The sequence below is a fragment of the Petromyzon marinus genome, chromosome 53 (genome assembly GCF_048934315.1).
Source record: "Petromyzon marinus isolate PM22_M1 ecotype Great Lakes invasive population chromosome 53, UKy_Petmar_22M1.pri1.0, whole genome shotgun sequence".
NCBI lineage: Eukaryota > Metazoa > Chordata > Hyperoartia > Petromyzontiformes > Petromyzontidae > Petromyzon > Petromyzon marinus.
This window is the reverse complement of record NC_133719.1, coordinates 9889645-9911427: the sequence shown is the minus strand read 5'-3', so window position 1 is coordinate 9911427 and position 21783 is coordinate 9889645. Positions and strand designations below refer to the sequence as shown.

General features: G+C 51.4%; 1 protein-coding gene across 4 annotated transcripts in view; it reads left to right on the top strand.

Annotated features, from left to right (window-relative positions):
* The window catches only part of LOC116953946 (reticulon-1-A-like), a 64546-nt gene that overhangs the window by 24671 nt on the left and 18092 nt on the right, over positions 1-21783 (top strand). The window contains exon 1 of one of the 4 annotated variants that reach the window (XM_032974281.2): positions 3471-3970. The exons of the other annotated variants lie outside the window; for them this stretch is intronic. Coding sequence (XP_032830172.1) covers positions 3934-3970 — 37 coding nt within the window. The 5' untranslated portion in view covers positions 3471-3933. Of the gene's footprint in view, positions 1-3470; positions 3971-21783 lie in introns of those variants that run through there. 4 annotated transcript variants of the gene reach the window in all.

The window sequence follows — 21783 nt, the reverse complement described above, 5'->3', positions numbered from 1 at the left end:
TTCATGATTATTAATGAGGGGGGCTGTTCGACGCGGAGTGACGTCACTTGCTCATGATTATTAATTGGAGGGGGAAATGCTACATGTGGAGAGACGTCACCCGCTCATGATTATTAATGAGGGGGGCTGGCCGACGTAGAGTGACGTCACGCGCGAGACACGCAGCCATTCTTGACTCAATTTAGTCAATATGCAGTGCCACTCGACATTTGTCTTTGCCAAACGGATATACTTGTCCCGCCCACACCATGGTAACGTGGAATTGCTCGACTTGTGCAGATATTGTATGTTGTTGACATGCTTATTGTCCGTGTGCACGAAGAGCCAGAGTTGAACTTTAGTTATCAGGCATTGGCACCGGTTCATATCGGCGAGGCTTAATGAACAAAGGCAGAGAGACACAGGCAGGCAAGTCGTGCAGAACGGACACGCGTGGACTTGAAATTCGATCGAAGAATAAATTAGATTTTGGAATGGGACCGTTGTAAATTGCGGCTGGCCGAGGGACTCTTACGGAGTTAGACCGAAGTTGGCTTTTATTGTGAAGGGCGGGTCGCCCGCAGTGTGCAAAGCAAACAGCGCATTGAAGGCCGTCGTTGCAATGCCTCTCCCGCCTCCCCACCTTGCACCCTGCAAGCCTCCCCTCCTCCCTCCATCCATCCCTTCCTGCCAGCACCACTCCAAACCAAATTGCATCCCACCCCCCCCACCCATTCACACCACCACTACCACCACACACTGCGTCTCACCCGCTTCCTGCATCAACCCTGCCCACTTCAAGTCCATGCCTCCCCCCCCCCATCCAGCATCCTTCATTTCCATATTGCAGCCCACCTCGTCCCATTCACGTTGTGCCACACCCTGTCACTCTCTCTCTCTCTCTGCATCGCTGCCTTTATCCTCCTGGACCAGGGGGGTCGGCAACCTGCGGCCCAGGAGCCGCATGCGGTGGCTCTTTAAGGTCCACCGCCTCGTACTGGACGTGCATCGCGGCGCTCGGAAGCTTGAGTTTATTGCAGAATTCGAAACACAAACAAAAATGGCTCTTCTTGTTATTTCGTTTGCCGACCCCTGTCCTGGACCCTCCCACGAATCTCCCTCCATCCCTCCCATCGTGCTCCACCCCTCCAATCCACATTGCATCCCACTCCCTGCCATTGACATTGTACCACAACCCTGTCTCTCACCCTCTCTCCCTGTATCAGCATCTCTCCCCCGCCTAGCCATCTCCCGAGATCCCTCCCATACCCCCCTCCCTCTCGTCTCCCTGCCTCCAATCCTGCCTGCATTCCTCCCAATTCATATTTAATTATTTGAATTTCAGCATTGTACCACACTCTGCCACCTTCTCTATCCTTGTACCAGTATCTCCCTCCCCTCCTCCATCTCACGACATCCCTCCCATCATCCCTCCCATCTCGCCTCCCTGTCTCCCTCCCACCGTGTCTCTTCTCCTCTTACAATCCCTCCCCTCTCTGCATCGCTCCCTCTAAACCCTTACACCCATATTAATTTGCCTACATACATCATTTCCCTTCCCTCGTACCCTGCCTGCTACTGCTAATAATGCGGGTCTTGTATTGTAACCGAACTCGGCTCAATTGGTTTCACGGCACAGTGAAGCCAGCCGCTACGCCACTACTCCCCGTAATTATTGTCCAGCAAAGCCTGGCTGCGTTTCAACATTCTTTGCGCAGGAGGAGGGTCCTGCAATGGGATGTTTTTGGCCAGTGTTTTATAATGTGCACGTACAGTCCACTGCTGGATAAAGGTCTCGCCACGCCGTGCGGGTCATGGGAATTTTTGTTTTGAGCCATACTTCACCGCGCTGGTCCGTGCCCAGAATCGGTTCAGATGTCACTTTGCAACTGATAATGTAGCCGTGGCTGGGAATCGAACTCCGCTTTGTATGGTTCTCATAGCGCGGTACGCTAACCGCTGCGCCACCACTCTCTCACTCAGTGTTATACATCTACCACAAACGTAAAAGTCTCCTCTGATTTAACCAGACAGTTTTCCTCCCACCCTCACATTGTTTCCTGATGCCTCCCTTACTAAGCCTCGCACCATAGATATTTCGTTACTGCATCTCTCCCATCCGGGCCACCCAACTTTCACCCCACGCAATAAACCAAACCGAAATTTTGTTGTCGTAAATAATAATGATGATAATCGCAACAAAGTTCAACATGTAACACTGCACCACCGCCGTCGAAGAGAGAGAGAAAGACCCAGAGGTGCGGGGAGGAGGAGCCGGTGCCAAATCAACCCCACCCCCCCCCCCCCCCAAAGCTCTGTAGTCATCTATGTATTAAGATGTTTTCATCTAATGAATTGAGTGTTTACACTTGGGAGGAAAGCTGAGCACCCGGAGAAAACCCCACGCATTCGAGGGGAGACAACGCTATCCCGTACAGATGGAGGGGAAATCAGTCCACACTTTTGCTGTTCCGCCTCCCTTGCAGGCCAGAGCACTATAGCACCTCTGGCGACGCCCGTGGGAAGGGAGTTTCGCAGCATTTGTGTGTAATCCAGCAAGCCCTCGCTGCTACCTCCACGTTGCCGGATTGCAGACAGGCCACGTGCATAGCCACCGCAGCGCGATGAGAAGTGCAGTACAACAGTGGATTGTTTCTGCGCTGACCTCTGCCGTCCACAATGTATTGCCACAGACGCCACTGCCAATGCGTGGTGCGTGGTGGTCACTGACGACGCGGGGTGCGTGGTGGTCACCTACCCACCCGTCTGTCTGTCGATCCAGGCTCAGCCCGGCTGAGCTTGAGAGATTTGATGAGATCGGGCGCATTCCTGCTGATTTGGTCAAAGGCCATAATCCACGTCCTCCCTATCGCCTTGCAGCCCAGATTCCCACTCAGCCTTCTGCTCTCTCACCCTCCATGCATCCATTTCGTGTCTTATAGCTACCCACCATCCACATATCCATCACTCAACCTCTCCCCTCTCACTCACCCTCCCCCTCACTCTCTCACCCACCCTCCCTCTGCCACCCTCCCTCTCACCTTCCCACCCACCCTCTCTCTCACCCTCCCACCCTCCCACCCACCCTCTCTGTCACCCTCCCACCCACCCTCTCTGTCACCCTCCCACCCACCCTCTCTGTCACCCTCCCACCCACCCTCTCTGTCACCCTCCCACCCACCCTCTCTGTCACCCTCCCACCCACCCTCTCTGTCACCCTCCCACCCACCCTCTCTGTCACCCTCCCACCCACCCTCTCTGTCACCCTCCCACCCACCCTCTCTGTCACCCTCCCACCCACCCTCTCTGTCACCCTCCCACCCACCCTCTCTCCCAACCCACCCTCCCACCCACCCTCTCTCCCAACCCACCCTCTCTCCCAACCCACCCCTCTCACAATTCAGCCACTCATTCTCCCTCCCTCCCTCTCACGTCCCATTCTCCCCTCCCACTTCTCCCCCCCCCCACCAACCCAGCTCTCCCTTGCTGGGCCATCTCTGCCTCCCCACCACCGTTCTCCCTCTGCTTTAAACGCTCCAAAGCTCTCGCTCGCTCTCTCGCTCTCTCTCTCCTCCCCCCTCCGCACACACTCTCCTTCCCCCCCCTCCACGCTTTTCGGGCGTCATTAGCAGCGTGCAGCCAGCGGCGGTGGCGTGCGACAACACCCACGGACTGTTCGGCCGCACATTCACAGCAGCATCATCAGCATCATCATCGGCAGCATCGGCTTCTCTCGCTCTGCCGCGCTATTCCAGCTTTGCCTGCCCACTGCTGCTTGCCCGCTGCTGCTGCTCTTAACGGCTGCAGCCGCTTGTGACTTTCACACACGCGCACGCACGCGCACACATATATAAAACAACGCCTCTTGTCTGCTGGTTGGCCAAAGCCTTTATTAGGGCGCTACTCAGTTCTCGTTTTATTTTGTTTTGCCGTCGTCTGGTCACCCGAGCCAAAATGGAGAAGAAGCAATGGTGTGGATTGAAGGGCCGTGGTACGTCGTCGTTATTGTTGTTGTCTTTCAATGCCACCCACCACCACCACCAACATCGTCGTCGTCGTTATTGTTGTTGTCTTTCAATGCCACCACCACCACCACCAACGTCGTCGTCGTTGTTATTGTTGTCTTTCAATGCCACCACCAACATCGTCGTCGTTGTCGTTATTGTCTTTCAATGCCACCACCACCACCACCATCGTCGTCGTTGTCGTTATTGTTGTTGTCTTTCAATGCCACCACCACCAACATCGTCGTTGTTGTTGTTATTGTTGTCTTTCAATGCCACCACCACCAACATCACCAACATCGTCGTTATTGTTGCCTTTCAATGCCACCACCACCATCGTCGTTGTCGTGGTTCAGCGATAACACCCGTGACCTTAAAAGGAGAAAAAAATATCTAGAAGGCGACGTTTCGGGCGACAGTTCTCCACGGCACATAGGCTTCTCTGTGTGTGTGCCGTGACAAAGGTCCTTTGCCCAAAACGTCGCCTGTTTTTTTTATCTTGTTTTCTCCTTTTAAGGCAACCGGTGTTGCTCTTGATTAACGCGTTGAGTGTTATTGTTGTTGTCTGTGCTGGTACACAACTGCCAATGCAGCAGCAGCGGAATCATCGCCGCCGTCACCAGATGATCCCTTTAAATCGTTCCGTGATTGTTGTTGTTGGCGTCTGTGTTTGTGTTAGCTCCGGCGTATAAGGTTGTTACAATCTGTTAAAAAAAACAAGGCCGTGAACGGGGGCGATCTTGGTCTTTGTTTCGATATTGGCAGATCGCTGTGGTCTTGTACGGTTCAATGTTTGTTAACAATGCTATTGTGTGTGTCGGTGTGTGTGTGTGATTTAGATTGGTGTGTGTGTGTTTAAGGGGGGTTTGTATTTGTGTGTGCCCAGCATGCTGTGTTTGCAAATTGTAGCAGTTTAGCGTCACGCTGCGAACCCGACAGACCAAGTTCGATTCCCGCTCACGGCCAACACCAGCTTATCTGAACCGGTCCCGGGCCTCCCCTAGGTCGACTCTGCCTCAAATGAGAATCCGGTGCTGTGCATAAAAAAACATCGACACTGGGGGAGACAAAGGCAGCCGGGCGTGGTGCTGGCTACGGCCACGGTTGCCGCCCTTCATAGGCGCTAACTCGCTTACAGCACTTGTCCCAATCAGTCTGTGCAGGCTATAGGGGGGATCTTTGCCTTTGTGTGTTTGTATTTGTGTGCGCGAAGCGTGGGGCGTTGTATGCAAATTCCTGTGTGTGTGTGCAATGTTTGTGATGTTGATGGTGTGTGGGATTGATATATATATGTTTATGCATCGTCATGTGTGTCACGTGTTTACGTGTTCACGTGTGTGTCTACGTGTTCACGTGTGTGTCTACGTGTTCACGTGTGTGTCTACGTGTTCACGTGTGTGTCTACGTGTTCACGTGTGTGTCTACGTGTTCACGTGTGTGTCTACGTGTTCACGTGTGTATCGTCCGGTCGGTGTGTGTTTGTGTGCGTAAAGAGCATGGGGCGCTCGTTGTTCTGCAGGTTGCTTTGCGTTGTTTTTGTGATGTGGTGTTGCCTGCGTTGTGTGTTTGATGTTATGTTTGTGTCAATTTGGGTTGTGTGTGCCTGTGTGTGCAGCATGGGTGTGTGTGTCTGTGTGTGCAGCATGGGGGTGTTGTGTGTCTGTGTGTGCAACATGGGGTTGTGTGTGTCTGTGTGCAGCATGGGGTGTGTGTGTCTGTGTCTCCAGCATGGGGGTGTGTGTGTCTGTGTGTGCAGCATGGGGTGTGTGTGTCTGTGTGTGCAGCATGGGGTGTGTGTGTCTGTGTGTGCAGCATGGGGTGTGTGTGTCTGTGGGGGCAGCATGGGGGTGTGTGTGTCTGTGTGTGCAGCATGGGGTGTGTGTGTCTGTGTGTGCAGCATGGGGTGTGTGTGTCTGTGGGTGCAGCATGGGGGTGGGTGTGTGTGTCTGTGGGTGCAGCATGTGGGTGTGTGTCTGTGGGTGCAGCATGGGGTGTGTGTGTCTGTGCGTGCAGCATGGGGTGTGTGTGTCTGTGTGTACAGCATGTGGGTGTGTGTCTGTGGGTGCAGCATGGGGTGTGTGTGTCTGTGTGTGCAGCATGTGGGTGTGTGTCTGTGTGCAGCATGGGGTGTGTGTGTCTGTGTGTGCAGCATGGGTGGTGTGTGTGTCTGTGTGTGCTGCATGGGGGTGTGTCTGTGGGTGCAGCATGGGGGTGTGTGTGTCTGTGTGTGCAGCATGGGGTGTGTGTCTGTGTGTGCAGCATGGGGTGTGTGTGTGTCTGTGTGTGCAACATGGGGTTGTGTGTGTCTGTGTGTGCAGCATGGGGTGTGTGTGTGTCTGTGGGTGCAGCATGGGGTGTGTGTGGGTGTGTGTGCAGCATGGGGGGTGTGTGTCTGTGAGTGCAGCATGGGTGTGTGTGTCTGTGTGTGCAGAATGTGTGTGTGTCTGTGTGTGCAGCATAGGTGTGTGTGTCTGTGTGTGTCTGTGTGTGCGGCATGGGGTGTGTGTGTCTGTGTGTGCGGCATGGGGTGTGTGTGTCTGTGTGTGCGGCATGGGGTGTATGTCTGTCTGCAGGACGGGGTTGTGGCTGAATATTGCTTTGTGTGAAATGTTTTCACGTTGTGTGTATTGTGTAGGCTTTTATATATCACGTTGCTGTTGTGTGTATTGTGTAGGCTTTTATATCCGTCGCATGTTGAGATGTGGCATAGTGCAATATCACGTTTATGTGTATCGTGTATTTAGGATTGTGTTTTTCGCATCTGTAAGCTGTTGTGTTTGCGGACTATTGATATCATCCTCGTGTGTGTGTGTGGCGTGTGTATTGATTATGTTCATTGTTTGGTATGATTGTAAAAATGTGTGACGTCATGTTCTTTGGCCTATGCCTTTGCATTGTTACCTGTTTGTGTTTGCAATTGTGTGTGTGTATGCCATCCAGATTAGTTTTTTTGCATACGCATTTTATATACCATATTCTCCTTTGCTTTGTGTATATGATATATTCTGGTTTTGAAGTTGTGGGTGAGATCATCTTTTGTGCCTTGTGGCGTGCAAATCGATGAGTGCAGTCGTGTGGTTCCTTCTGTGTTGGCGTTGTGTGGCGTCGTGGGGAGGTGTCTTGTGGTAATCATCCGTTTGTGTTACATTATCACCTGGAGCTCTGTGTGTGTGTGTACCTGTCAACCCCTTATCAATGCCTTGTTACAGACCAACTCAGACCTTATTGGTCACCCCGTGTGCTGCCTTATAAATCTCAACGTTCATCCTACAAAGTCTCATCACAAGAGGAGAAACACAGACAAATAGACAAAGAAAATGTTGCCCTATTGAAACGGCTGCACGCTGTCTGGACCTGGAAACTCAATTCCCCTGTACAAGAAGAATACGGGGTACACCGTGTGGGTTGACGGCTATGGGTGTGTGTAATGCGTGGGGTGTGTGTAATGTGTGGGGTGGTGTGTGTAATGCGTGGGTGTGTGTAATGCGTGGGGTGTGTGTAATGCGTGGGGTGTGTGTAATGCGTGGGGTGTGTGTAATGCGTGGGGTGTGTGTAATGCGTGGGGTTGTGTGTGTAATGTGTGGGGGTGTGTGTAATGCGTGGGGTGGTGTGTGTAATGCGTGGGGTGTGTGTGTAATGCGTGGGGGGGTGTAATACTATATATACAGGCAAATCACGACAGCCTGATGTACATTCTAATGATGTTCTAGAAGGGCTAGGAAGCTGAAATTTGACACGATAATAGTCGAGTCTACTGCTGATAATTCTAACAATTTTGCGCCCTTAAATATTATCGTTCTGAAGTTGATTGGTTTCACTCTTAGGGGCTGGCTCACCATAAATTTCATAATTGCTCCACGCCTCAACAGAGTCACTCTTATTAATGTCCACGATATACTGTGCACGTTATAAATTGCACGATTACAAGTACTAAACATACGATCTCCCATCACTGAACATAGTAAATCGCCTTCTGGGTCAATCCGCCTGTCTGGCCCTGGAGTTGCCAAATGCATTGTGTATTTACGTGGTATTGATACGTCGATTGTATATCATTTGAAATTGAGGCAAGGGGGGAGGAGGTAACGTGGGGCAGTGATGTCGTGGAGGTGATGAGGTGACGTGAGATGTTTACGAGATAGGGAGGTACTGGGTTTGGGCCTTGTACCACCAGAAAACTGGTACCGCAGTGGCGAGATGTTAACTACCTTGCCTGGTGTACAGGAGGTCGTGGGTTCAACCCCGACCCTGACGCCTGCTGCTGTATATTTGGAGTTAGCGTGTCTCTCACTGTGGTCGCGTGGGTTTTCCTCTGGACCCTCCGGGTTTTCCCCCTCCACATTTAGAAAAAAAACGCGTTCAGAATATTTGGTTGTTATGAATTTCCACACGATAAGCCACTTCGTTGCGCTATCGCTTGTGGCCAGGTCGCTTCTGAAAAATAGTTCCATAGCTCAGTGGAGCCTTACCTGGTAAAAATAAATAAAAATCGTAGGGGGACAAGGTACGAGAGCTGGTGGCTACCCAGTAAACGTGGAATATTGGGCCAGCATTCCACGTTTACTGGATGGGAAGCGACTGGGTTTGGGCCTTGTACCACCAAAATTGTCACTTTGATGACTCAGCTGGGTTCACTCTGCATAGCGTCGAATTAGAATATTTAACCTCGAGGAATCGGATGAGCTATGATGAAGCTCTTTTTCACACATGCCCAGCAGTCCACGGATGCTCCAGACTCGCTATTACGGTGCCCCCCCCCCCACCCCTCTACACAACAGCCCAACTGGGACCCCCCCCCCCTCCCCCACTGCCACCATCCGAGAGGAGTCGGAGCCGGGCCTGTGAGGGAAGATAAAAGTCGGGTAGATGAGAGGTTTTATTCGGGAGGCACGAATGAGATGAAAGGGGACTTGTGTTGTGGGATGGGACGACGGCGCAGTCGAGCGAGGGGGGAGATTGGACGTCTGAACTCCATGGGTGGAGACGAGGTCGCCCTTTGGCAAGTGAGGCTCAACCTCGCCTCTTGGGTTTTTCACGCCTCGTTAAACCAAATCGAATTTGCCGATTCGAGTAAATTCGTCCGACGGATATTTGTAGTCGACTCCTGTTTTAATCTTGATTTGAAGCTTTCGTGACTGCAGGAATCGATACTCTTTGGTTCTTTCGGTAAAGTCACGTAGGTAGAAAATAAAATAAAGCACGACGTTTCGATCGCAACACAAGCGACCGTCATCAGGTGGAACAGATGCAGCAGGAGAACTGCTGACGTAGGAGTCCTCCTAGCATCGTCCAGGCTCCACCCACATACACTTCTGAAATCTGTACTCTTTGGTTAACTTAATTTATTTTTCTACCTACGTGACTTTAGCAAAAGAACCAAAGAGTATGGACTCTTTTAAAAAAAATTGTGGCCGCCGCAACATCCTGCCTCCCTGAAGGCGGGAAACCCCCTGACAAGCCACGCCCAGCGTGACGTGGCGAGCTCGCATTAGCGCAGCGCGCCAACCGTCACGACCACGTGCGTCGTAGCTGCTGTGTGACGTTTGTTTTAACGCGTGGCCGTCGCCCGTCCAAGCGCTGGGCACGCTCAAAGCCTGCTGAGCTTCCGAGATTTGACAGTGGTGCGTGCGGGCGACGTCAACGAGCGTCCTCCCATCGCCTCCCGTCCAGCGGCACGCTTGGGGACAGAGGCGAGATCGCTTTTTGTTTCGTGTAATAAATTGCGATCATCGATCGGCTAAGTAACCGGAGATTCTCAGCTCTCGCTCTGTCCCTGGGACTGCACTTTACATTTCTCTTCCCCCCGGAGTCGATAAATGTGTCCCCCCCCACCCCCTAGATAAGAGATACTTATTTTACGCTGCCAGTATGGCTGTCTGCTGCTTCTGTTGTACGGCTGATGTGGATGCAGAACAACGACTAATTTCACATTCAGGCGGTCAAACCAGGCAACCGCGTCAGGAGCAGCGGAGTATCATCGTTGTCATGTCTCCTTCGTATTTGTGGATCGGGGCATTGCGTCGTTACACGTCGTGCGGTCTCTGTTCTCGATGGCCACAGTCGCACACCGCTGCTCCTGGAGAGTTCTTAATTTTCCACTTGTGCGTCAGGTATCATCCGCATCCACTGGCATGATTAGCGCGGTGGATGCGGTTTAGGGTGGACCGTGAGCTTCGTGGAAGATCAAACCCCAGGGATCTTCTGCGTGGGGTCTTTCACAACAAGAAGGCGGTGGTGTTTTTGGAATTCTTTTGAACTCCGCTCGGCTCTCCGAGCTTCATTGGCGTTGAATTCGCGCTGCTTGGGAATGGAAGGTGTTGTAGGGTTGGCACTTTGTGGGCTGCGAGGTGGCCGGGAGACGGGGGGGGGGGAGCTTTCACTCAGCCCATCACCCCTGTGGGGGTCGATAACGTGAGTACAGTACCACTCGGCGGGGGAAGTTATCAGTGGTTGTCCTTTAATAATAATACACTATCCCCCCTCGCCATAGGAATGTGGAATTTCTACCTATGGCTCGGGGCTGTGAGCAGTGGAATTTGAGCCCAGTGCTCATTGGAGCCTGGAAATTGCTTTGGCCTGCCTGGGTTATTTTACAGCAGCGTTCTTCACCAAATTTCAGAGGTGTGGGGGCACTTTCGTTGATAAGACATCATCGGGGTGTGAGGTCCGCCACACATTTGAAACAACATCGGGGTTTGGACAGCGGCACGATGATGATGGGGGGGAGGGGGGGGCTGTTTCCACCATTTGTGTATTGTCGGGGGAGGCCGCACGTCAAGGGGCCTCGCTGAAGCCACCGGGGGCCCCGCGGGGCCTTGCAGTTGAAGAGCACTGCCATTCCGCGGTGACTGTGCACTGCGTTTAGTCGCTTGGGCAGGGTTCGTCTGAAAGTTGGTGGTGAACATCAGCAGCAGGGGCCGTGCGTGGCGTCCTCCGATTCAGCTCACGAATGTGAGCCTGCCAAGCTGCTGTTTAAAAAAAAAATAACGCTCGTGTGTGTTTTCAGCTTCGGGGCTCGCAAATTGTGGTCGTTTATCCCTTTTTAAATGCGGGTCACGTGTTGGGAGTTGTTGCCATTGACATGTCAAATTAGGTGTTTGTAACTGGAGTATGTTAAGCGATTTGCGTTGGTTTGCGCGTACACGATCGTGACCACAGCCCGTCATCACCGAAGTATTTATTTACACGCTTTCATTCAACTCACACTGTTGTTGTATTCTCAAATCTTGTAACGCAATTTTAACCCACTTCCCAATGTGGTATCGACTGCAAACTTGGTATACTTATGTCATACTGATGACAATACTATATTCTATCATAAAAAAAATATTTACTCTTTGGTTCTATTCGGTAAAGTCACGTAGGTGGTTGTTGGCTAGACGTACTCATGCTGGGTTATATTTATCACTTGCAGCGCCCACAGACACACACTCTGAGCTGCTAACCCCAGCATAGCCAGATAAAGACAAAGATCCCCCGTATTGCCTTTAACATACTTTTGGGGCAAGTGCTGTTTGCGAGCACCTCTGAAGGCCGGCACTGCACCACGCCCGGCCGTCTTTGTCTCCCGAGTGGCGATGTTGACTACACACCGCACCAGGTGCTCATTTGAGGCTGAGTCTACCTTGGGGAGGCCCAGGACCGGTTCAGATCGTCACTGGTATTGGTCGTGAGCGGGAATTAAACTCGGGACGCCGGGTTCGTAGCGCAGTGCGCTAACCACTACACTACCGCTCCCCAGCTACCGCTCCCTAGCCAGATACAACACACCCACGTCCAACTTTCACCACTCGCTTCATTCGCCCTTTCACCCATATACCCAACCATTACTCACACATATACCCGACCATTACTCACACACGTAATTACACACGCGCTTTATAATCCGTGAGCACCTGTGTAGGCCAGCACAGTGCACACCTGTCCATACAAGACAAATACATTTACGCATATACATAGTTGCAAAGACAAAGATCCCCTGTATGGTCTAAACAGACATTTGGGGCAGGTGCTGTTAGCGAGCACCTATGAAGGGTGGAACAATACACGATGGGGTTGCCTGGCCAGAATCACACTCGACAGCCTTTGTATCCCCACCTGGCGATGTTTACACACCGCACCAGGTACTCATTTGAGGCTGAGTCGACCTAGGGGAGGCCCACGACCGGTTCAGATAATTGTCACTGATATTGGTCGTGAGCGGGAATCGAACTCGGGTCGCCGGGCTCGTAGCCCCTACACGACCGCTTCCCATCCACACCACCCACCACCCACGGACACAATCATCACCATGAACCAGCCACACACTACACGTGCTTACACGAGCACACTCGCGCCCTGGTGCAGCCTCTCGCATGCAAACACGCGCACTTAGCACACGCGCGCACCCTCCACACCCCCATCGCGAATATACTACAAAGATAAATATTTCCCCGCCCCCACCCCCCCATTGTAGCCTTTGACAGAATGTTGGTGCAAAATGTATTAGCGAGCACCTATTAAGGCCGGCGCAGCACAACTTTAAAGGGAGTGAACAGAAATGCACATTATCCCGGGGTAGTTTTTTTTTCTATTTTCTGAAATTACCTTTTGGGCCAGCGCCATACACGGCCACCTTTGTCTAACCAGTGTTGATGTTTACACACCGCACCAGTTACTCGTTTTAGGCTGAGTTTACCTAGGGGAGGCCCAGGGCTGGTTCCGCTGTTGTATGTACGTACATTTAACTTCTTTCGCACCGTACATAGCCAACCGTGCTAATCGGAGCCCGGCCACGTGCGGAACCACTGTACCACCACTCGAACATTATCTAAAGTGGTGTCGACGCACAACACGACGGACGCGTGCAAGCAACTGGTGCACCGTGCATTCCTACGCTCGGTGCATGAGCATACAACTCACTCATGCTCACACGTGCGGGCACACACACAGAATGATGTACAGCCCTTTGTAAATCCACTCTCTCCTGGCTGTGTTGATCGTCGGGGTTGTTTGACCATACTTCACCACGGGTTGTTGGTGACCTCTGGACCGGTTTCAGATCTGCCCCGCCACTGCTGTTGGGTTCGCAGAGCACTGTGCCATGCACCGCTTCACCAACGCTGGGTTTATAAATCATTGAATGGCCATGTGGCTCAGCGGGAGAGAGAATGACCTCCCCCACACTGAGTGAAGGTTGACTTGAGGATTTTGACAGAGGGCATTATAGTCTGTGTAGTAGAGAGTGCGTGGAGTAGAGTGAGATGAGAGGGGAGAGGTAGGAGAGTGCCTGTAGGGGAATAGCGTGAGATGAGAGGGGAGAGGTAGGAGAGTGCGTGGAGGGGAGTAGAGTGAGGTGAGAGGGGAGAGGCAGGCGAGTGTCTGGAGGGGAGTGGAGTGAGATGAGAGGGGAGAGGCAGGCGAGTGCTTGGAGGGGAGTAGAGTGAGGTGAGAGGGAATCGAACTCGGGTCGCCGGGTTCGGCGTGCTGTGTGCTAACCGCTATGCTACTGCTCCGCACACACACACACATGCATCGTGGACACACGCACATTGTACACACACACACACGCACCGTGCACACATGCATCGTGCACACACGCACGCACATTGTGCACACACACACGCATTGTGCACACACACACACGCATCGTGCACACACACACATGCATCGTGCACACACGCACGCACATTGTGCACCCACGCTGTCTCTCGAGGCAGCTGTGAGCGTGGAGTGCGCGTCGGGGCACATTCCCACGCCAACGAAACTCCTGGGAATCTCCAAATCTCGCAAGAAATCAGATGCCGGCCTTTAAATCGTACAACTTGAACGGGTTATTTTGGGATTTTGTGCCGGGGTTTGGACGATGACTCTTGAGCCGAGATCGGGACTCGTGTTGGTCTGTCGGGGTGAAGTGATTAAAGCGTTTGGTTTTATTCTGTTTTTGTTTTGGTTGTGCCGCGATGGCGAGATGTTAACTACCTCGCCTGGTATGCAAGGAGGCCGTGGGAGCGATACCCGACCCTGATGCCTACTGTATATTTTTAGTTTGCGTGTCTCTCTCTGTGAGGTCACGTGGGTTTTTCTCCTGGTTCTCCGGGTTTTTCCTCCACATTTTTTACATAATCAACAACATCATGCATTTAGAGTATACGGCTGCGATACATTTCTACGTGATAAGCCACTTCGTTGAAATATAATTTGTGGCCAGGTCGCATCTTAAAAAGAGCCGCATAGTTCATTGGGCCTTACCTGGTAAAATAAAAAACTTTGTTTAGTTTATCCAATTGCTCTTGAACCTCCCCATGTCTCTCATTCTCTCCATCCATTTGATTTCCCTATTGCACTCCATTACCCACACGTGAAAACCTTTGTCTTCCTTTCTCAATCCCTAGGTTTCTGAACCCGGCCACCTGAGTTCAATTCCCGACCATGGCTATCTCGAACCCTTCTTGCCCCCCATGCCCCCCAGCATTCCTCAACCCACGTTGACCAGCGCGGTGAGGTATGGTCAAACAACCCCCGTGTCTGACACAGCACGGGGGGGGGGGAGTTCTTCGTCCATTTATTGGTTGACAAATGGCTGTAAAAAATATAACAATGGGTAAAGTGTTCTCATGAAGAAATGTGAATGCCTGTGCTTGTGCAGGCTTGTGCCTGTGTATGCACGTGGTATACCCTCCAGCAACAACGGAGGGCAGGGGAGCAACGCTCACAACAACGAGTGGGACGCCGGGTGGCTAAAACACTGCAAGTTGGCACAATAGGGGGGGCACAGCTGGTGCATCTGGCAGTCATCTGGGTCTGTCCCGTGACCTCCTCCTGCAAGTGGGTGTTCGACACTGCACGTGGCCTTAAAGTGTACATAGCCTGGCACAAGTGCTGTGGTGACATCATCCACCATGGCGGTTGTTGTTGTATGCAGATGGAGTGTTAGTGTAGCGGTTAGCCTGCTGCGCTATACGAAGCCGGCGACTCTGGTTTGATTCCTACTTATGGCCAACACCAGTGACGATTATCTGAACTGGCCCTAGGCCTTCCCTAGGTCGACTCGGCCTCAAATTAGTACGCGGCACGGTGTGTAAACATCGCCACTTGGGAGACAAAGGCGGCCCGGCGTGGTGCTGGCCCCCCACCGCCTCATGTGCCGTGCCGGCTTTCATATTTGCTCGCTAACAGCACTTGCCCCAACAGTCTATTAAAGGCTATGCGGGTGGTGGGGGATCTTTGTTTTTGTCTGCAGACGTGATGTTACGTGGTACATGATTAGCGTGTTTGCACTGGGCTCCCAGGCGTGATCAGCAGCTCGTGAGTGAACCATCTGCCCTGTGGGAAGGTCTCTGGGAGGAAGATGTGCCAATGTTCAGGTTTTTTTGTTAAATATATTCCTCTGCTCTGCAATGTCCTTGTTTCACTCGTGGGAGGTAGGGGGATGGGGGCGTCGGCCTAAGCTTCAAGTTTATTTTGTTAAAGCCACAGGGTGAGAATTCAAAGAGACCGGGAGGTTGGGGGGGTGGTCTCATTTGCGAGAGCCACCTGGGTACCCAAAATGACAAAAGAAAAACAATGGCAAAGGCAAACATGACAAGGCATGTGTGCGTGCGTGTGTGTATATGTGAACGCGTGTCGTGACTTGTGTATACGGGCGAGATGCTGGTCACTCCCCTCGTGTGCCGTGCCGTCCTGCATAGGTGCTCGCGAACAGCACTTGCACCTACAATCCGTTATGTTCACACGTCGGGGGATCTTTGTGTACAGTGGTGTCGCGGGTAGCAATTAAACAAAGTTCAGCGAATAGAAATCGGAACAAATATAGAACCTTTTTTTTTCCTTTTATTATTTGCCTTCTACGTGACTTTACCGAAAGAACCAAGAGAGCCTCTATACTAACGATCGCTTTTACAATCCCCCCCATCGTCATTAAAACAAAATGATGTTCTGACTTTGTCGGAATGTCACACGAAAGTGGGTAGAAAGTCGATTGTGTGCCCCACATCAATCCCCGCCGATGGATTGCAGAGGTCCAGGACCGGTTTGGATATCACTCGCCACTGATGTTAGCCTTGCATGGGAATGGACCTCTGTTCTCCTGGTCTGCCGTCTACGTGCGCCAACCACTGCGCCACACCGCTCCACCTGCTACCGGTTTCCAGTATTAATGTCCAGCGCGGTGTGTGTGTGTGTGTGCTGTGTTACGTATCAATATACAACGGAGCGCCGATGCTCACCGGGTTGCGCTCGAACTCGTAGTAGATTTCAGAATCTTGATTTGAAGTTTTCGTGACTGCAGGAATCCATACTGTTTGCTTCTTTCGGTAAGAACCAAAGAGTACAGATTTCAGAAGTGAATCGGGGTCAGGGGCTTAGCCAGGATTTTTACTTTGGGGGGGGCTGACTAAAACATTCTGAGATATCCAGTGTTTATGTTTTCCAATGGGCACCACAAATGTATAAAACAAATTTTATTGGATTTGAACGCGGAGTTTATTAATAGGTCGGAGCCGCTGATGTGGCTAATAAGTTTGATAAGTTCGAAAGGCTGCCGCTCAAGCAGCCTTCAGGGCAGCACAAGGTGGCAGCCTGCAGCATTTTGCAGCAGCCGGATATCCGGTTATCCCGATTACCGACTTTCCCAAAATTTCAGGGGGGGGCTGGGCCCCCTCCAGCCCCCCTGGGGCTCTGCCCCTGATCAGGGTTGAGCCTGGACGATGCTTTTACAGGACAAGCACCATGCATAACAGTTGTTGGAGGCTGTGAGGCTAAGTTGCGTGCAGTGGACAAAGATCCCCCATGTAGCCTTCGAACAGGCTGTTGGGTGAAGTGCTGTTAGCAATCGCCTGCGTGTGCAGCGGAGGGCAGTGCAACGAATTCCATCGTTGTACCGTACTCCTGCGCGCTCCCTGCCTTCACCAACCCACGCTGACGTGTGGGCCGATAACATTCCCGCAACCCGCGCGGGGTGTTGGGGGGGGGGGAGGCCTTCATCCAGCAGTGGGTTGACAAAAAGGTCCCCGCTTGTACCCCGTGCATGTCGATGCCCGGCGACTTCATCTCAGTTTAAGTCGCCGGCGTGAACGGAGGCGGCTGGCCGTCCCATGGGACTCGCGCGGTCAGGATTGTGTCGGTGCGGAGCCAGCACCGCTGAGAACATGGTGGATGGGGGGGTGGCGGCGGGGTTCAATCCCTGGGCCATGCAACCAAGATTAGTACTGGTTCTCTCGAGTGTAATAGCAATCATGATCATTCCCAACCTTTTGTCAGACCACTGCTGGATGAAGGTCTGCAGCTGCAAGGCAGCGTTCGAAGTATAAGGCGTTATGCTGCACCTAAGAGTCTATGCTACCGACCTTCGTCAACCTGCGCTGACGTGGTGAAGTTTGGTTATTCAACCCTGTGACCGACACACCACGGGGAAGCCTTCATCCACAAATTGTTAAAATTATCAATTGGTGGATGAAGTACTCCTCTACTTAAGAACATTCGGCTTACAAACTTTCAGAGATACGAACAAACCTGGTCTGTACGTCCAGTTTCCTGTTTGGACCGAGAGTCGTAAGTTCAACCGCCGTGCAATAGACGGCGGTGGTGGCATCTACATCTGCAGAACGTGAAGAACCAGTTGCATCTACATCTGCAGAACGTGAAGAACCAGTGGCATCTACAACTGCAGAACGTGCAGAACCAGTGGCATCTACATCTGCAGAACGTGAAGAACCAGTGATATCTACATCTGGAGAACGTGCAGAACCAGTGGCATCTACATCTGTAGAATGTGAAGAACCAGTGTCATCTACATCTGTAGAACGTGAAGAACCAGTGGCATCTCTATCTGCAGAACGTGAAGAACCAGTGGCATCTCCATCTGCAGAACGTAAAGAACCAGTAGCATCTACATCTGCAAAACGTGAAGAATCAGTGGCATCTACATCTGCAGAACGTGACGAACCAGTGGCATTTCCATCTGCAGAACGTGAAGAACCCGTGGCATCTCCATCTGCAGAACGTAAAGAACCAGTAGCATCTACATCTGCAGAACGTGAAGAACCAGTGACATCTACATCTGCAGAACGTGAAGAACCAGTGGTATCTACAACTGCAGAACGTGCAGAACCAGTGGCATCTACATCTGCAGAATGTGAAGAACCAGTGATATCTACATCTGGAGAACGTGCAGAACCAGTGGCATCTACATCTGCAGAACGTGAAGAACCAGTGGCATCTACATCTGCAGAACGTGAAGAACCAGTGGCATCTACATCTGCAGAACGTGAAGAACCAGTGGCATCTACATATACAGAACGTGAAGAACCAGTGGCATCTACATATACAGAACATGACGAATCAGTGGCATCTACATCTGCAGAACGTGAAGAACCAGTGGTATCTCCATCTGCAGAACGGGAAGAACCAGTGGCATCTACATATACAGAACATGACGAATCAGTGGCATCTACATCTGCAGAACGTGAAGAACCAGTGGCATCTCCATCTGCAGAACGTAAAGAACCAGTAGCATCTACATCTGCAGAACGTGAAGAATCGGTGGCATCTACATCTGCAGAACGTGAAGAACCAGTGGCATCTCCATCTGCAGAACGTGAAGAACCAGTGGCATCTCCATCGGCAGAACGGGAAGAACCAGTAGTATCTACAACTGCAGAACGTGCAGAACCAGTGGCATCTACATCTGCAGAACGTGAAGAACCAGTGATATCTACATCTGGAGAACGTGCAGAACCAGTGGCATCTCCATCTGCAGAACGTGAAGAACCAGTGGCATCTCCATCTGCAGAACGTAAAGAACCAGTAGCATCTACATCTGCAGAACGTGAAGAACCAGTGGCATTTCCATCTGCAGAACGTGAAGAACCCGTGGCATCTCCATCTGCAGAACGTAAAGAACCAGTAGCATCTACATCTGCAGAACGTGAAGAACCAGTGGCATCTACATATACAGAACATGACGAATCAGTGGCATCTACATCTGCAGAACGTGAAGAACCAGTGGTATCTCCATCTGCAGAATGGGAAGAACCAGGGCATCTACATATACAGAACATGACGAATCAGTGGCATCTACATCTGCAGAACGTGAAGAACCAGTGGCATCTACATCTGCAGAACGTGAAGAACCAGTAGCATCTACATCTGCAGAACGTGCAGAACCAGTGGCATCTACATCTGCAGAACGTGAAGAACCAGTGATATCTACATCTGGAGAACGTGCAGAACCAGTGGCATCTCCATCTGCAGAACGTGAAGAACCAGTGGCATCTCCATCTGCAGAACGTAAAGAACCAGTAGCATCTACATCTGCAGAACGTGAAGAACCAGTGGCATTTCTATCTGCAGAACGTGAAGAACCCGTGGCATCTCCATCTGCAGAACGTAAAGAACCAGTAGCATCTACATCTGCAGAACGTGAAGAACCAGTGGCATCTACATATACAGAACATGACGAATCAGTGGCATCTACATCTGCAGAACGTGAAGAACCAGTGGTATCTCCATCTGCAGAATGGGAAGAACCAGGGCATCTACATATACAGAACATGACGAATCAGTGGCATCTACATCTGCAGAACGTGAAGAACCAGTGGCATCTACATCTGCAGAACGTGAAGAACCAGTAGCATCTACATCTGCAGAACGTGAAGAACCAGTGGCATCTACAGGAGATTATACAACGTTTAAAGCCTTTACCCCGTGTTTTGTATACATGCCATACAACATCTTTGGAATGAACAGGAGTCGAGTTGGATAAATCGACTTACGGACAGACCTCTGGAACCTAACTCGTTCGTAAGTCGAGGAGTCCCTGTAATTCTTATGAAGCATTTTCGAATAGCCCCACGATACCGCACGACGTGGGTAGACCCTCATCCAGCAGTGGATGGACAAGAGGGCTGCCGCACGTGCACAACCTGAACGGCACCGCAGTTGTGAAACTGCCAACGGTGGTTGCCTTTTCTAGATTTGAAGCTTTCGTGACTGCAAGGATCCATACTCTTTGGTTCTATTCGGTAAAGTCACGTAGGTAAAAAACAAAACAACAAAAAATCACGACGTTTCGGCCACAACACAAGTGGCCTTCATCAGGTGAAGGGACCAACCCTCTGGACAGGTTGGTCCCTTCAGCTGATGAAGGCCACTTGTGTTGTGGCCGAAACGTCGTGATTTTTTATGTTGTTTTGTTTTTTACCTACGTGACTTTACCGAATAGAACCAAAGAGGGTGGTTGCCTTAACGGATAGTCCTGATCCACAGCGCCGTATCTCAGGCGGTGCGACGGTGAAACCATCGCATTTGCTGCTCATCGTGACGATTATGCTAACGGACGGGAGAGCCCATGGCGTCAGAAAAGCTGTTCAAGAAACAGTTGTTGCGTTGTTAAAACTGAACTCTAAAACTGTTCTTCATTTCACCAGGTAAGGCCCAGCAAGTTATATAGCTCTTTTTCAGAAGCGGCCTGGCCACAAGTGAAAGTTCAACAAAGTGGCTTATCATCATGTGTAAATGTATAGCAGCCAAATACTCTAAAACACATGTTGATTCTAAATGTGGAGGGAAAAACCGGAGGATCCGGGGAAAAATCGACATGACCATGGTGAGAGAGACACGCAAACTCCAAATATATAGCAGGCATCAGGCTCGGGATCGAAACCGTGACCTGTATACTTGGCGAGGTAGTTAACATCTCACAACCACAGCACATGGTAAATCTGCCCACTGTGGAGTGGTCTCAGCCTAGCACCTCCGATTAGCACGGTTGGCTACGTACGGTGCGAAAGAAGTTCAGCGATACATACGCGTAGCGACCGTTGTGCCGCGTGTGGCGAGAACCTTCCCCGCTAGACGGACGGGAATGTTCCGCTGACTTTGTGACACTCCTGGGAGACGCCAACGTCGTGTTCAGGCATGCCATACCAGGCCGGGCACTGTTTGCACACACGCGTGTATGTGTAGGCGCACAGGTGCACAAAGACAAAAGAGGTCCCTGCTGTATTTCCACGCGACAAGCCACTTCGTTGAGCTATCATTAGTGGCCAGGTCGTTTCTGAGAAGCAGCCGTGTAGCTCTGTGGGTCTTACCTGGTAAAATAAAAAAAGTAGTTTCACAGTTTTAGTTTTGTAGAGCCACAACTGCTTAAAGAGCCTCTGTTCAAGTCCAGGAGAAGCCACCCTTTGAACCCAGGGCTACGGGCGACCGTGGCATGGTGACATGGAGTCTCTGTTGATTGCACGGGCTCTAGGATCGACGCAATTTTGTGCCTCCCTCGTCACGTGACTCGCTTGGCCCCGAAATTGGGATGCATTTTAATCGTGGGTATAAACAAGCGTTTAATGTAGGTCATGCGCCTGGAGATGTCGACACTGTGGCGGCAACGGCAATTCCGTTCTCGCGTACTATGGAAACGTGTTCGGGAGCTGAATGATAAACGTCTAGGTCTGCTGCTCGCCACCACAGGAGGCCTTCGGGAGAGACTGCGCCAAGTTTTGCCGTTCCTCCTCCCCTTTCGCCGAAGGAGCCGTCGAACAAAGACGGTCGACCGCCATCGCGCGGCGCTTTCAGATGTGCTTCCGCGGCCGTCTGGAACGCTCTTCCTTCCCATGTTAGGAAGCCGCTGGGAGATTTGCATTTTTACATCATCATTTAGATTTATAACTAATTTATTTACTATTTTTTGTGTCTAGCTTGTCTTTTCCCCCGCACCTCCGATTAGCACGGTTGGCTACGCACGATGGGAAAGAAGTTCAACGTACATTCATGTGGGTATCGGTCTCTGTGGAACTCTGTGGGCCTCTATGGGTCTCTTATTTCC